General features: G+C 57.8%; 3 protein-coding genes across 3 annotated transcripts; 1 reads left to right on the forward strand and 2 right to left on the reverse strand.

The window, feature by feature from the left end:
* The first annotated feature begins 53 nt into the window (after positions 1-53).
* On the forward strand, positions 54-2,088 carry QBC33DRAFT_329506 (uncharacterized protein). The gene is made up of 4 exons (XM_060423656.1): positions 54-108; positions 169-735; positions 795-1,484; positions 1,541-2,088. The coding sequence occupies exons 2-4, from the start codon at positions 203-205 to the stop codon at positions 1,875-1,877; spliced, it is 1,560 nt and encodes a 519-aa protein (XP_060285863.1). The 5' UTR covers positions 54-108; positions 169-202; the 3' UTR covers positions 1,878-2,088.
* Positions 2,089-2,332: 244 nt separating this feature from the next.
* On the reverse strand, positions 2,333-3,774 carry QBC33DRAFT_447209 (putative chaperone dnaj 2 protein; the record flags this gene model as incomplete). The annotated part of the gene is made up of 4 exons (XM_060424421.1): positions 2,333-2,661; positions 2,716-3,540; positions 3,612-3,681; positions 3,739-3,774. 4 exons carry the CDS (start codon positions 3,772-3,774, stop codon positions 2,333-2,335), a joined length of 1,260 nt encoding a protein of 419 aa, XP_060285864.1.
* Positions 3,775-5,501: 1,727 nt separating this feature from the next.
* QBC33DRAFT_329512 (uncharacterized protein) lies at positions 5,502-11,326 on the reverse strand. Its single transcript, XM_060423657.1, has 5 exons — positions 10,448-11,326; positions 9,812-10,295; positions 7,866-9,717; positions 7,414-7,807; positions 5,502-7,355 (listed from the first exon to the last, which is right to left on the reverse strand). The coding sequence occupies exons 1-5, from the start codon at positions 11,241-11,243 to the stop codon at positions 5,887-5,889; spliced, it is 4,995 nt and encodes a 1,664-aa protein (XP_060285865.1). The 5' UTR covers positions 11,244-11,326; the 3' UTR covers positions 5,502-5,886.
* Positions 11,327-12,577: the final 1,251 nt, after the last annotated feature.

Consider the following 12,577-nt stretch of genomic DNA (forward strand, 5'->3'; position numbering starts at 1 on the left):
CTTTTTCTCGATCCGGACCCACGTGATATATTTCCAACCGAAAAGTTTCCTGGGTGTCCGTGCTTTTTCAGGTCCCGCACTCTGCTTGGACCATATTTTCACAGCTTGGTGGGTGATGAAAGGCTTTAAGAGTAATGAACGTTGCGTAACCAGCTCGTTGCCACGCAGAAGAGTAGAGATTGATGATCGATACCGGGTTAAAATGAAGATCCCATATCACGGGCTGCTCGTCAGCGGCGACGTCCTCTTGGCCGCCCGAGGCTGCAATCTTCATACTTTCAGCATAAAAGACGGATCTCATCTCTTCACGTGGAAATACCCGTCATTGAGGAAAGATGAGCCGTCAGACGCAACACCCGCACGGGAGAATGGCTCAAGTGTTCCGACTCCAATGTCCTGTGATGCCGAGAACCCTAATGTGGAAGACGGCGATTCTGGCCCGCCTCCTAAGCGGAGAAAGGTGGAAAACAGCGAGGAGGTTGAGCAGGAGGAGCCCGATCAGGAGATGGGCCAGGAAGGGGGCGAGAAGCATCCCAGCAGGAGGTCCAAGAGGCGTGCGAAGAAGAAGAAGTCGCAGGCATTGCACCCCGTCCAAAGACCGGCAGAGCCGCCCATGATCCAGTGCCTGACGGCGACGACGGATGGGAAGCATGTGGTGGCCGTTACTGGATCAGACAAGACCATCTGGGTCTTCGAGCACGACGGCGCGGGAAACCTCGTACAACTCGGTCAACGGCAAGAACCAGATCCCATCTAAACCTACGAGTGAGAGAACGTGACTAACCGCCCCCCAGAACAATGCCAAAGCGGCCCTGCTCCATCGTCCTGACCCCGGACAACAAGACGATCCTCTCAGCAGACAAGTTCGGGGACGTCTTCTCCCTGCCCCTGATCCCCAACGGCGACCCCGCCGAGGGCTCGCCCCAATCCGCGCCATCCACGCCGGCAACCCCGGCGACCCCGCAGCCGGCCAAGCCCCAGGCCAACACGCTGACGGTGCACACAAAGCGCAACCTGAAGGCGCTCGCGAACCAGAACCAGAGACTAGTCACGCAGCAGGTCGAAAAGGCCCGCACAGCGACCTTCGAGCACACCCTCCTCCTCGGCCATGTGTCCATGCTCACCGCCATCGCCCTGACCACGCGGGCCGGGCGCTCCTACATCGTGACGGGCGACCGGGACGAGCACATCCGCGTGTCGCGCCCCCCGCCCCAAGCGCACGTCATCGAGGCCTACTGCCTCGGCCACGACGAGTTCGTCAGCCGCCTGTGCGCCGTCCCCGGCAGGCCCGAGCTCCTCGTCTCGGGCGGCGGCGACGACGACCTCTTCGTCTGGGACTGGTTCGCCGGCGCCCTGCTCTCCACGGCGGACCTGCTGCCGCTCGTGTGCGCCGTCCTCCCCGAGGCAGCCCAGCTCGCCGTCTCGACCCTGCGCGCCTTCCACCACCCGGGCGGCACCACCTGGGTTGTCGCCGCGTGCGAGGCGTGAGTTGTGACCCATGAATAAATGCTGGCTGTTGACAAGCTAACTCTGGAAATAGGGTCCCCGTGCTATTCTGCTTCCGGCTCGAGGGGAACAGCCTCCAGCACGCCCAGACCGTCCCCCTCGCCGGAAATCTACTGGATGCCGTGACCTTCGACACGGAGCGGGGCCTGCAGCTGCTCGCCGCGTTGGATGCCCCGCGGGACGCGGTCGGCGACCCCTCGCTCGTCACCCTCGGCTGGGACGGCGAGTCCGGGAGCTGGCAGCCATCGCCGTTCCCGGTCGCGGACGAGGCGCTCGACGACGGCGAGGCGGACATCACGCGGGAGGAGCTCACCAAATCCCTGTACAGCACCGAGACGACGCTGCGCAAGATGGGACACGACGACGAGTAAGCGGGGGAAAGTAGATAGCTTTTCGCCTTATCATAAAATCAATTGCCGAGGGAAAATAAACTAGCAACGTGATCTCTACATCTTGCAGCTAAGCAAGCCAGATGCCTCTCTATCCCTGTCAAAACGCCGTCGACCTGGCCTGATTTGTAATGAAACGCAATAGGGAAGAAATGAAACCGTCACCATGCATGCCGCGTTCGTTCCCTTTCATTAGTGCCAGTTCCGTCCGAGAAGCTCATCGGCCGCGAGCGGGTCCCATCTCGTAACAACAAAGGAAAAGGGAAGGTGGGTATTTCGGTCCTCGGGCACGATTCCGGCGTAGAAATCATACCCTGAAACAAGGCCTCTCCTAGCAGGTCATATTCAATGCGAACGTTGGAATATGCATCGAGAAGCACGAACCACACCGCACCAATGCTACCATGCTACCATTCCGACCTCCCCCCAAGTGCCGTTTACTGCGATGCGCACTGGACGCGCTCGGCATGAGGGTGGCCATCCTCATCCTCCTCCTCCATGGCCATGCCGTTAGCACCGGCCCCGAAGGCTCTCGCACCGGCCGAACTATCAAGATCCTCCAGGTCGGCCGGCTCAGTCATCGCCTCGTTTGGCGGGACGTTGATCAAGGCCGGAGCTGGGAGGACCTGGCGGAGAAGGTCGAAAGCGGCAGGATCCTCGGTCCAGTTCTTCTCGGGGAACTTGACGGTAAATTGGATGTACATGTTGCCGAAATCGTGGTGCCGGTGGGATGGCATGCCCTGTCCACGGATCATCTTCACCGCGCCTGGGATCACGTTAGCAAGGAATTAGTAAGCTCCATCCCGGCTTCTCAACTTACCCGGTGCAATCGCCTCCCCTGGCAGGATATCAACACTGAGCCACCGGTCATCGAGATGCTCGATATAGATGGTACCACCGGCCAAAGCAGTGACGAGCTCGATGTCGGCCTTGTAAAGAAGGTCGTCTTCTCGGCGTGTGAAGCGGTTGTGGGGCTTCTGCTCAATCTCGAAGACGACATCGCCAGCCTGGATGCCGGGGGCCTGGTCGCCCTCGCCTCGGAACTCGACCCTTGTGCCGCTCTTAACGCCACGGTCGACGTGGACATGGAGGACCTTCCGGTCGACGATGGTCTTCTTGGCATTGCACTGCTTGCATCGGTCCTTATCCTTAATCAGCTCTCCCTCGCCGTTGCAGTCGGGGCAGACGGTCTGGAAGCGCTGGATCATGGGGCCCATCTGTCGCATCATCGTCTTCATGCCGTGCCCGTCGCAACCAGCACACCTCTTGACAGCGCCGTCCTTTCCGCCTCGGCCCTCGCACTTGGGGCAGATGATTGATCGCTGAAGGGCGAGCTTCGAGATCTTGCCCCGGTAGATGTCTTCGAGCGATACCTTGTGGGTGTGGTGGATCGTTCGAGCCTTGGGGGGTCCGCGGCTCTGCATGCCGCCGCCGAACATGCCGCCAAGGCCTCCGCCGAAGCTGCCGCCGCCGAAGAACTGAGCGAACAGGTCCTCGGCAGCCATACCGCCTCCGCCACCATTCTCAAACCCGGCCTCGCCATACTGGTCATAGACCTGCCGCTTCTGAGAATCGGAGAGGATCTCGTAGGCATGTGAGATCTCCTTGAACTTTTCTTCGGCCGCCGGGTTGTGGGCGTTCTTGTCTGGAAGGAGGCGAATTAGAATCAATAAAATCACGAGAAGCCGGGGACAATAGCGCGGGAGGAGAGCCTACCAGGGTGATATTTCAAGGCTCCGACTTTGTAGGCCTTCTTCAGCTCCTGGTCGGTGGCAGTCGGTGAGACCTATCCGCAGCAGTTAGTTAATTGAACGGACATGCCAGACTGCACAGGGATCCTTACGCCGAGGAGGTCATAGAGCTTAGTTTCTTTGACCATCTTGACGATGCGCTAATGTGTCCAAGTCGAGATTAAAGAGCGTCGTGATGACTTTGTGCTGTCAAGTTGCGGCACTTAATCGGACAGTTGAATGTTTGGAGAGCCGACGAAATGCGCCTGGGTTGGAATTCAGTAAGAGAGTGCAATAGTATCGCAGTGCGAAGTGAGGAGAGAACGGAGGGTGTTGAGCACGACCGAGAAAAAGAGAAACAGAAGACCAAGAATTCGAGGCCTGCAACGAACAAGTCTAATATGACGGTGAATCACGAACGGCAGGGAGTACGTAGTAGTTAAAGCAGGTTCGCATGAACATACCAGAACCAAGAGAATCGGGAAAGTGCCCGCCCTGTGAGCGCGAAGCGGATTGACGGCTTCGTTCGAGACGGAGAACACTTGGATATGCGTGGTGAAATGTTGCTATTGTTTCGTCGAGTGGAAGGGTCCCGCTGTGATCTCGAGGCGAAGATTCAAATAAATTAACTTGGAGAGGCGAGAGGCTCTGAAGAATCTACAGAATTTCACCGGCTGTCTATCGCCTTCCTCCACTCAGCCTTCGATGGAAGGCGATCGAATTTTTTGGAGTGTGGCTGGGATTGTTAATGCAATACAAGCAGGGGTACCTGCAGTCAGGTATCTTCCGTAGATTATATACGCCAAAGATGACTCTGGCTAGTGGAGACTGACAACGATTATTATGGTACTCCCTTAGTAGGAATCCGAAAGAATCCCGTCCAGGCACACACCAGGGGCTGCCTGTGGCTCGTGCATTTGACGCTAGGATGGTACAGCTTGAATGGCAAATGGTTCAGTGGAGGCGTTCTCAAATCAAGGACCGAGGCTAACTCCAAACCACCGGGTACGCCGTACAGTACAGTACTCTGCAGTAGAGTGGCTCGTCACGGTGGAGACTGACTCTCTCACTGCTGGGATCCCTCTTCTCCATGGCTTATTCTTTCTGTGCTGCTGACAAAGCCCCATCCAACTCGGGGGCTAACCGCTGCTTTCAAGGATTGTGGCAAACCTATTTATACCACAAACAACCCCTTTGTCAGCGGCATACTGAAAAGCCGGATATTGAGACACCGAGGTTGCCGCCGACCGCCAGTGTGGCTCCCGGCCGATCTATTGATGGGCAACCCGGGATGAGATCGGTGGTTTGTACTGATATTGAGACCAAAGCAGAACAGTAGTGCTTGCCATAACTTCCTTTCCAATAACGCAGCTATCTCGGGCTGGGCTAGGGGAATATGCGATAGAATAACGAGCCAGTACTCCTCAGTCAGGGCATACAATGTCTCTCGTATTGTGCAATTCCGTCCCTAGAGTGTCAGACTTTTCCTCCATTATCGTATCCTCCAACCTAGCCCGGTAGAACCGTCTTGGCTCACTCCTGCTTGGCGGCCTTCTCCCTCCTTCGAGTAAACCCTCTCCTCAACCCCAATATCCTCATTCCTACCACCACACCCCATCCGATCAGCAAATCCCGGGAGTTAGTGAGTGGTCTCGATTCCAAATCCGGAGTCCTTCCTCTCAGAAAGTCGGGGAGAAGACTGGGGAACAGAGCTGCACCTATCTAGAGAGAGAGAGAGTGTGTGAGACATGTTGATATTGGGAGAACGGAGAGCAGGCAAGGTCGGGGGGCCTAGAAAGCTCACAGGAACGCCACCCTCATCATAGGACGCCCTCGCCTCCTCGAGGGTGATTGCGAGGCACTTTGTGATAGATATGCCGACATGTCATGGGCACGGCAATGGAGTATAACCACTTTGTGTATTGCCCCAACGCTGATCATTCTCCGATGCCTTTTAATACACCGTTAAAACGGTATCTATGCTACAATGTCTTTCCTAAACTCCGCTTTTGCTGCCCATAATATCATCTCCTGTCCCGAGGCCGGTATATTCGGCCTGACCGAAATCAACTAAAACGCCACTGAAATCTAATGAAGTACCGTACATAATTATCATACATGGAGAGACAGTCCTGTCTTCCCTCGGGGATTATCGACTGATAGCATCCCATCCCTCATATCGTCGTCTTGGGAAGGAGCCGCACGGCTAGCTTGCTGCTGTCTTATTCGTGAGACGACCCGCTCGAGCCAAGAGCCGAGTCTCACGAGAGGAGATTGCGCAATGATGGACTAGCGCTCGCACCACTGGGCGGACGTCCATCCCTCTGAGGGGGGTTGCTTGATTCCCGATTCAGCGGGAGGTTATCTCTTGCAATTGGAGGGCTCCCATGCGGTGTGGATAGAGGCGTGCGGTGGCGCAGAATGGATGAGAGAGGTTGACCACCCCCATTGGCATATTCTGGTTGGTGGCTCACAGAATGGTGGTACGGCGACGTCATGTATGACGGCGACCCGTTCTGAGCGGGGTGCGGCCCGCTGAGACGGCGAGGAGACAGGGGCAACCCGTTCGCGAACGGGGGCTGCCCCACGTGGCTGCCATGCATTGGCGGGCCCGGAGCCGGCGGCGGCGGGGGGTGTGAGATGCTCGACATCGGCGGCGGTCGCAGATGGTTGGGAGGAGCCAGAGGTGGGATAGGGTTCGGCGCCAGAGGAGGTGGCCCGCCATTGACCTCGCGGTGCGAGTGAACATGGTGATGCGCGTGTTGAGGAGCGGGTCTGTGCCAGTCATTGTATGAACCGCCCGGATGGGCATACGAATGAGGCTGGACGGGCGGGCCGCGAGGCGCGATAGTCGGAGGCAGAGGAGGCGGGATAGTCACCGGCGGTGGTCCTCCCGGAGGATGCCCGACGGGTCCGGCGAGGGGGGGCCCGAGGATGGGTGCCTGCAGTGGCGCCATCGGTGGGATCTGAGCCGGAGCCGGAGCCGCAGCCGGACCAGGTTGAGCCAGGGGCGACCATGTATATGGACCTCTGATTGAATGTCTCAGTTCCTCTGGCGGTGGCGGTGGGCTTGCGGCCCCCAGGGGGACTTGCGAAGTCTGCCGCACCGGCTCCGGCTGAGGCGAAGGCGCCTTTGGAAGATGCGGGTTCGGTTGGCGGTTCGCTTTCTTGCACTTGTGACACTGGAAATTTCGCTGTTCGACGAATTTCTGGGCCTCGGCGCCGAGGTGGCCATAATGGCCGTTCGTAAGCCCCCGCTCCTGTGCCTGGTCGATGGGATACCACTTGGGGCTGACGTCGATGCCGCAGGTGAGACAGACCTTCACCCCGGGCTCCAGGGAGGGCGGGGCCTGCTCGGTGCGATCGCCGTTGACGAGGGTGGTAGTCGAGGCTCGGCGGTTTGGCGGCGCTGGTGGCGGCGGCGAGGACATCTTCGCAGCGAGGGAGATCTGGTTCGCCTTTCTCGCGCAGCCGGTCAGAGTCAGATCGGCCTGCTTGAAGTTCTGGACGTAGAGCTGGAGGGCGTTCAGGCCGCTGTCGTCGACCGTGTCTTGCATGCGGTGAACAATCGTCTTCGTGGGCACGTGGTCCTTGCACCAAACGGCGGCAGCCATGGTCCCGCTTTCGCCGTTGATGGTTACGATGTTGAACTGGTCGCGGCGAGAGCTCTTGACAGGGGTGATGTCAAATCCAAGCAGGTAGCCGGCTTGATGAGCACACTCAACATGCACTGCAGCTTGTTAGTCTCCGGCCCTCTTGCCGCCAGGGGTTGTCTTGTCTCGGCTTACCAGGGGCACGGCACTGGTGACAGGCCACGCAGGCACCGCCTTGCTTCTTACACGCCTTGCACACCTCGGCATATCTCGCTCGCGGGATGGACGGGATCCCCTCGCTAGGACTGAGAGCCTTGGCCATACCAAACTTGACCTCCGGGGTCCATACCGCACAGGTGACGTGGACCCAGTTGTTGTCCGCCGTTCGTTTGAGAGGCTCGCGGGGATTGACAGGCCGGTTCATCTCCTCCTGTTTCTTCCTGTAGTAGTTGGCAGCCTTCTGCGCACTCTCGCGCTCCACCCTCTCGCGCTCGCGCTCTTTCTCCGTCTTCTTCTTATGCGACGGTTTCGGCGGCTCAACAAAGTCGTGCTCTGTGTATTCCACGGGGCAGAGGATGCACTTGTAGTGCTGTAACCCTACCCGTTAGCACGCAACGACTCTTGGGGAGGAAGGAGGCAAAACTCACGATCGATACTTGAGGGTTCTTGTCATTGGTGCACATGTCGCAGGTCCACCTTCCAGGGGCCCTGTTGTCGACAATACCGTAACAGTTACGATGAACCGTCATCCGGCATTCCCTGCAGGACAGGTGCTGGGCACCCAGCGGCTCCAGCTGTTGACATATAGCGCAGGGCATGGTCCTCGGCTTCGGAATCTCTGGTACGACCGGAGGCGCCGGCTTCGCGACCACCTTCTCCTTCTTCTTCGCAGCCGACGTACTGCCCGAGTCCGACCCATTTTGATCCGCCTCCCTGTCCGGCAGGCCCTTGAGTTTCTTCCGCGGCGGTTCTTGACCTGCCTGATCTCCGTTGGGGCCAGCCGCTGGGGTGGCAGTTGCTGACAGATCGGGCGTACGGTACCGCGTGTTGTTCATCATCTCGTCTGCCGTCAGCAGCTCCTTGTAGAGCTCCTCATCGACCCGCCGCCTCCAACCTCGCCCGCCGGTCTGGGCAACCTTCCTGGCAACCTCGTCGACATCTTCCCACTGGATGGCATAGCGACGCCACAGCTCGGCGCAGCGGCGACACAGGGCCTGGATGTACTGGGCGTTCTTGTCCTTGTTTGAGTTCTTGCCGCCGTTCTCGGTAACCAGCGTTGAGGATGCATTCGGGGCTCGTCGCCACTGGCGTGAGGATTTGGTCGAGCAGAACTTGCACATGAAGCTCTTCTTCTTCTCGACAGCCTTTTCGGCGTCGAAGGCCGAATCATCGTGGTCGTCCGCTACATCGTCGGCGAGCTTATTGGCAGTCGCCTCGGCCTTCTTGGCTGCCTTCTTGTCTTTCCTGGATGCATAGTTGCCCCAGATCTGCCGACCGCGCTCCGTCTTCTTCCACTTGTAATAGTAGCGTGTGATGTTAGCGGAGCTGACGGTCTTGACGTGTTTCATGACGCTATGCAGCTCGGATCCGAATTTCTGGACGCCGTCCTCGAATCTCTTCTGCTCGGCTGGTGTGAGTTCCGGCTCTTTGAAAACCGACTTGGGCACCTTCAAGAATTCCCGCATGGCCTTTTTGGTGTCGAAGCCGTTCTTGAACAGAACATCTCTTGCAATGTCTTGGAGGTTAGTGGAGGTTGGAGCAAGTCCCCAGGTCGGTGCCTCGGACCTGGCCTTTTCCATAAAGTCGTCCACTGCCTTGTTTGAGATATTGGCACCGACAGCCTCCGGCGGCCTCCAGAGCAACTGCGCCGTGTTGTTCGGGTCGTCATCGGCGCAGTCCTCACCCCGGGCAACGTAGCCTGGGGGTTCATCCTGGATCCACTTTGGCCGATTCTCCCGCCTGATCCGCTCCTGCTCTATCGCAGCCTGGACCTCTTTGCTGAGCTTTCCGTCCTTCCTGTTCGACTTTTTGATCTCTAGCGGCTTGACGTAGCGAACAGGGCGGCCGGGCCAGGGAAGGACATTAGCCTGGTGGCGGGGGCCTAGCCTCGTGCTGGCGCGGGGGAAGATCCTGTCGTCATAGTCCAAGGCGTCTTCTACCTTGCAGTGAATGCCTAGGTACCTGTAGGGCCACAGGCTGGCGTGGTAGATCTGCTCGGCTGTCGCGGGCTCGTTGTGTTCCTCGTTGGCGGGAGTGGTGCCGCCGGTGCAGGCGCCGGCACCGTCGTCTTCCTCATCGTCGAAATACTCCTCCTCCTCGCCATTAGCATTGGAATCCAAAAGGTTGGGCGTGTGGCGGGCCTCCAGCTTCCTCTCCTGTGCTCGGCTGCATGCAGCACATGACCAAGCGAAACCACGTGACGGCTTCTTCAGCAGGGGCGGGCGGACACAGTTCATGTGATACGTGTTTTGGCAGACCGCACAGTCCACCGAATCGTTGCTGTTTGATGTGTCAGCGCTTAGCTCGCACTTCATTGGCCCCGGGCGGCCTAAAATGTTTCGGTCGAACCGACAGTAGGAACTGTAAGACTGACCTGGCGCAGTAGCCGCTACATCGCTTGCAAAGCTTCACCGCACTGGTGAGCTCTTTACCCCGACCCTGCTCCACCAAAATATACTTCCAGCGCTCGTCGAGCACCTTCTTCACGCGCTCGGGCACGTTGACGACCTGCGACGTGGGGATGACCTCGTAGTTCTTCTGGATGTGGCGGTCGTACAGCTTTTCGTACCAGAAGCAATCCGGCGACCGCTTGTACTCCGCCATGTTCGGGATCTCCGACTTGTGCTTGACCTGGCACTTGCCTCGCAGCGAGGTCAGAGGAGAGATGTCTGAGTGCATCGTTGCGAAAACCATCCTGGTGTCTTGCACCTTGCGGCCAATATCCTTTGGTCGGTAGTACCAATTGATGCGCAGCGCGTCGACTGGTCTACTGCTGTCGTTTTTGCTGTGCAGGAATTCCATGATGCGGGCCAGGTAATAGGGCTCGCCGGGTGGCTCGCAGACCAGGTAGACGTGATCTGCCAGCGAAAATTAGAAACACGCGCCAGCAACTCGAGGACGCGGGGGGAGAAAACGAGGGGCTCCAAAAAAAAATCCCCCCCCCCCCCAATAACTGAAAAATGAAATAAATCAATCAAAAATAAACGTAGGAGTTTGATGATGCACTTACTGTTGACCTCCAGAACCGTGCCGTCGTCGGCCACCATTTTCCCACCTTTCGGCCGTGCCCCGCAGTTCTCAAAGGTTAGCAGGTTAGTTTCAGCATAGCCATTCCCGCCCTGCAAAACCGCCCCGAGCTTCTTCTGAAGGGCGGCGGAGTGCCCATTTGACGCTGGTTGCGCCTGGTTGGCCGCCACACTTGGCTGCGAGGCGGCCTTGCGCTTTCTCGAAATCGAGGCAGAAGTGGCAGAATTGGTGCCAGAGATTGAGCCAGGTGTCGGGGCCGCGCTCCTGTCCTTGGTGCCGCTTTGGGAAGAGCTGCTCTTGCTGTCGTCGGGGAGTGGCTTCCTCGACGATCCAGTGCCGGCGCGGAGGATGTTGCCTTGGGGTGCACTTGACGGAAGTAGCTGCCTCGCGGATTTTTTGGAATCGTCATCTCGCCTCTCGGGGTACATTTCAAAAATCTCCACGTCCATGTCTTTGTCCTCTGCGTAGTTGATGCGTGAGTTGCCGTTGCGATTACGAGAGCGCGTGCCATAAGGCGACGCGGTCTCGCCAGTGGCGTCCTTGGCAGAGCCATTTGAGCCATTCGAGACAGACTTCTCCATCGGCTGTGATGATTCTGAAATGGTTTGAATGACGGGGGCTAGATCCGACATTTTGGGCAGCACCGTCGAAACGGTGCCATTCATGGTTGGTGTGGCGGACTGCTTTCTTGCAGTGCTGGTTCCCGATGCATCTTTGGCGGCAGAGGATGCACTGGAGTGGACCTCAAAATCGCCTGCATTCTGCGATTTCTGGGCCATGGCACAAGACGAAAAGCAGCGACGCAGAAAAGAGGATACGCAAGGTCGTCCAGGCGACTCTCGCAAAAAAATACGCGAGAGGAAAAGACGGCAGAAGAGGATAGTGGTGGTATGCGAACACGGAAATGGGCCAGGTCCCAATCCATAAGCCGCAGCAGGTGGGATGTCAGGTGCTCTCCAATGTATTAGTGAGAAAGAGATGGCCAGGTCTGATGGATATTAGCCAATCGCGTAGGTGACGAGGTGCTGATATCTTGGGGAATGAGCAGGATCCTCGGAGCCGACACCACAGCCAGGTTGCGAGGTTGGAAGGTTGGCGGGATGCCGGGCTGTGGCGACAGGATGGCATATAAAGTGACAAGCGAGTCACGATGAGAAGAGGTGTATGCGTAGGTCAGGCTTGGGGGGGAATGTGACGGAAATGTAGTCGGGATTTGAGAGGGCACAGCAAGTAAGCATGGGGCCCTCGCGAGAGGGAGAAAAAGGTGAGGGAAATTTGGGGGGAAGAGATATATGAGGACAAGAAAAAGGGAAGAAGTAGAGGAAGGAGAAGCGAAGAGTGAGAAACGTCAAAAGTAACCTAAGTTTAAGGTAGGCATGGACAGCCGGGCAGAGCAGACAGGGTAAGGTATTTTAGCTAGGTGCTGTACCTCTCTGTGTACTGCGTACGGCCCATACTATGGGTACCTAGGCTGGTAGGGGGAAATCTCCAATGGGCCACGCAGGAGGGTGCGCGAATGGAAGCCGGAGAGATGGACAATGGGACAGACGTCTGGGTCTGGTGTGACTGGGGGGCCCGGCCTGGGACTGGACTGGGCAAGCAAGGCGGCGCCATGCTTCCTCCCCCGACCTTTTTTCATCGACAACAACCCTTCTTCGGTTTAGTGGGGCCAGGCACTAGTGTCGTCAAAGGTAGCCACCGCGTACTTGCAGGGGTCAGGGATCCCACATTCTCTATCTTTTCCAACCCACCCGCGCGGCCAAACCGCTCATGCAGGCCGATGGAAGTACCTCAATGTTACTTGGGACTGTAAATCTCATCAACATCACTCCATTCCCTTCTCCCAATGGGCCTGTCGTGAAATCCAACCGTCACCCCCGATCCACCCCGTCAAATCTGCTCTAGGTAGATGGTCTCTGATTCCCTTACCTGGCCTTGGGCCAGCGACAGTGAGGGTCTCTCGCGGCAGTTCCTGCCCTCTTCTCTCTCCCTCTCTCCTCTCTCGCCGGGGCAGACAATGACTAGGTGGCAGGCGTGGCGAGCAGGCATCCACATACTGCGTAGTAACTACCAGTACTTACCTCGGCGTGGTGACCTACCTTGGCGATCTAGA

The sequence above is a fragment of the Phialemonium atrogriseum genome (assembly GCF_030411735.1).
Source record: "Phialemonium atrogriseum strain 8032-3 unplaced genomic scaffold QBC33scaffold_6, whole genome shotgun sequence".
NCBI lineage: Eukaryota > Fungi > Ascomycota > Sordariomycetes > Cephalothecales > Cephalothecaceae > Phialemonium > Phialemonium atrogriseum.

Bases quoted from the DNA above. Each gene is read 5' to 3' on its own strand.
- QBC33DRAFT_329506 (XM_060423656.1), top strand. From the start codon at position 203: ATGAAGATCCCATATCACGGGCTGCTCGTCAGCGGCGACGTCCTCTTG. The intron at 736-794 runs GCAAGAACCAGA...ACCGCCCCCCAG, and splicing joins CTCGTACAACTCGGTCAACG to AACAATGCCAAAGCGGCCCT. The intron at 1,485-1,540 runs GTGAGTTGTGAC...CTCTGGAAATAG, and splicing joins GTTGTCGCCGCGTGCGAGGC to GGTCCCCGTGCTATTCTGCT.
- QBC33DRAFT_329512 (XM_060423657.1), bottom strand. From the start codon at position 11,243: ATGGCCCAGAAATCGCAGAATGCAGGCGATTTTGAGGTCCACTCCAGT. The intron at 10,296-10,447 runs GTAAGTGCATCA...TTTCGCTGGCAG, and splicing joins CACGGTTCTGGAGGTCAACA to ATCACGTCTACCTGGTCTGC. The intron at 9,718-9,811 runs GTCAGTCTTACA...CACATCAAACAG, and splicing joins TGTAGCGGCTACTGCGCCAG to CAACGATTCGGTGGACTGTG.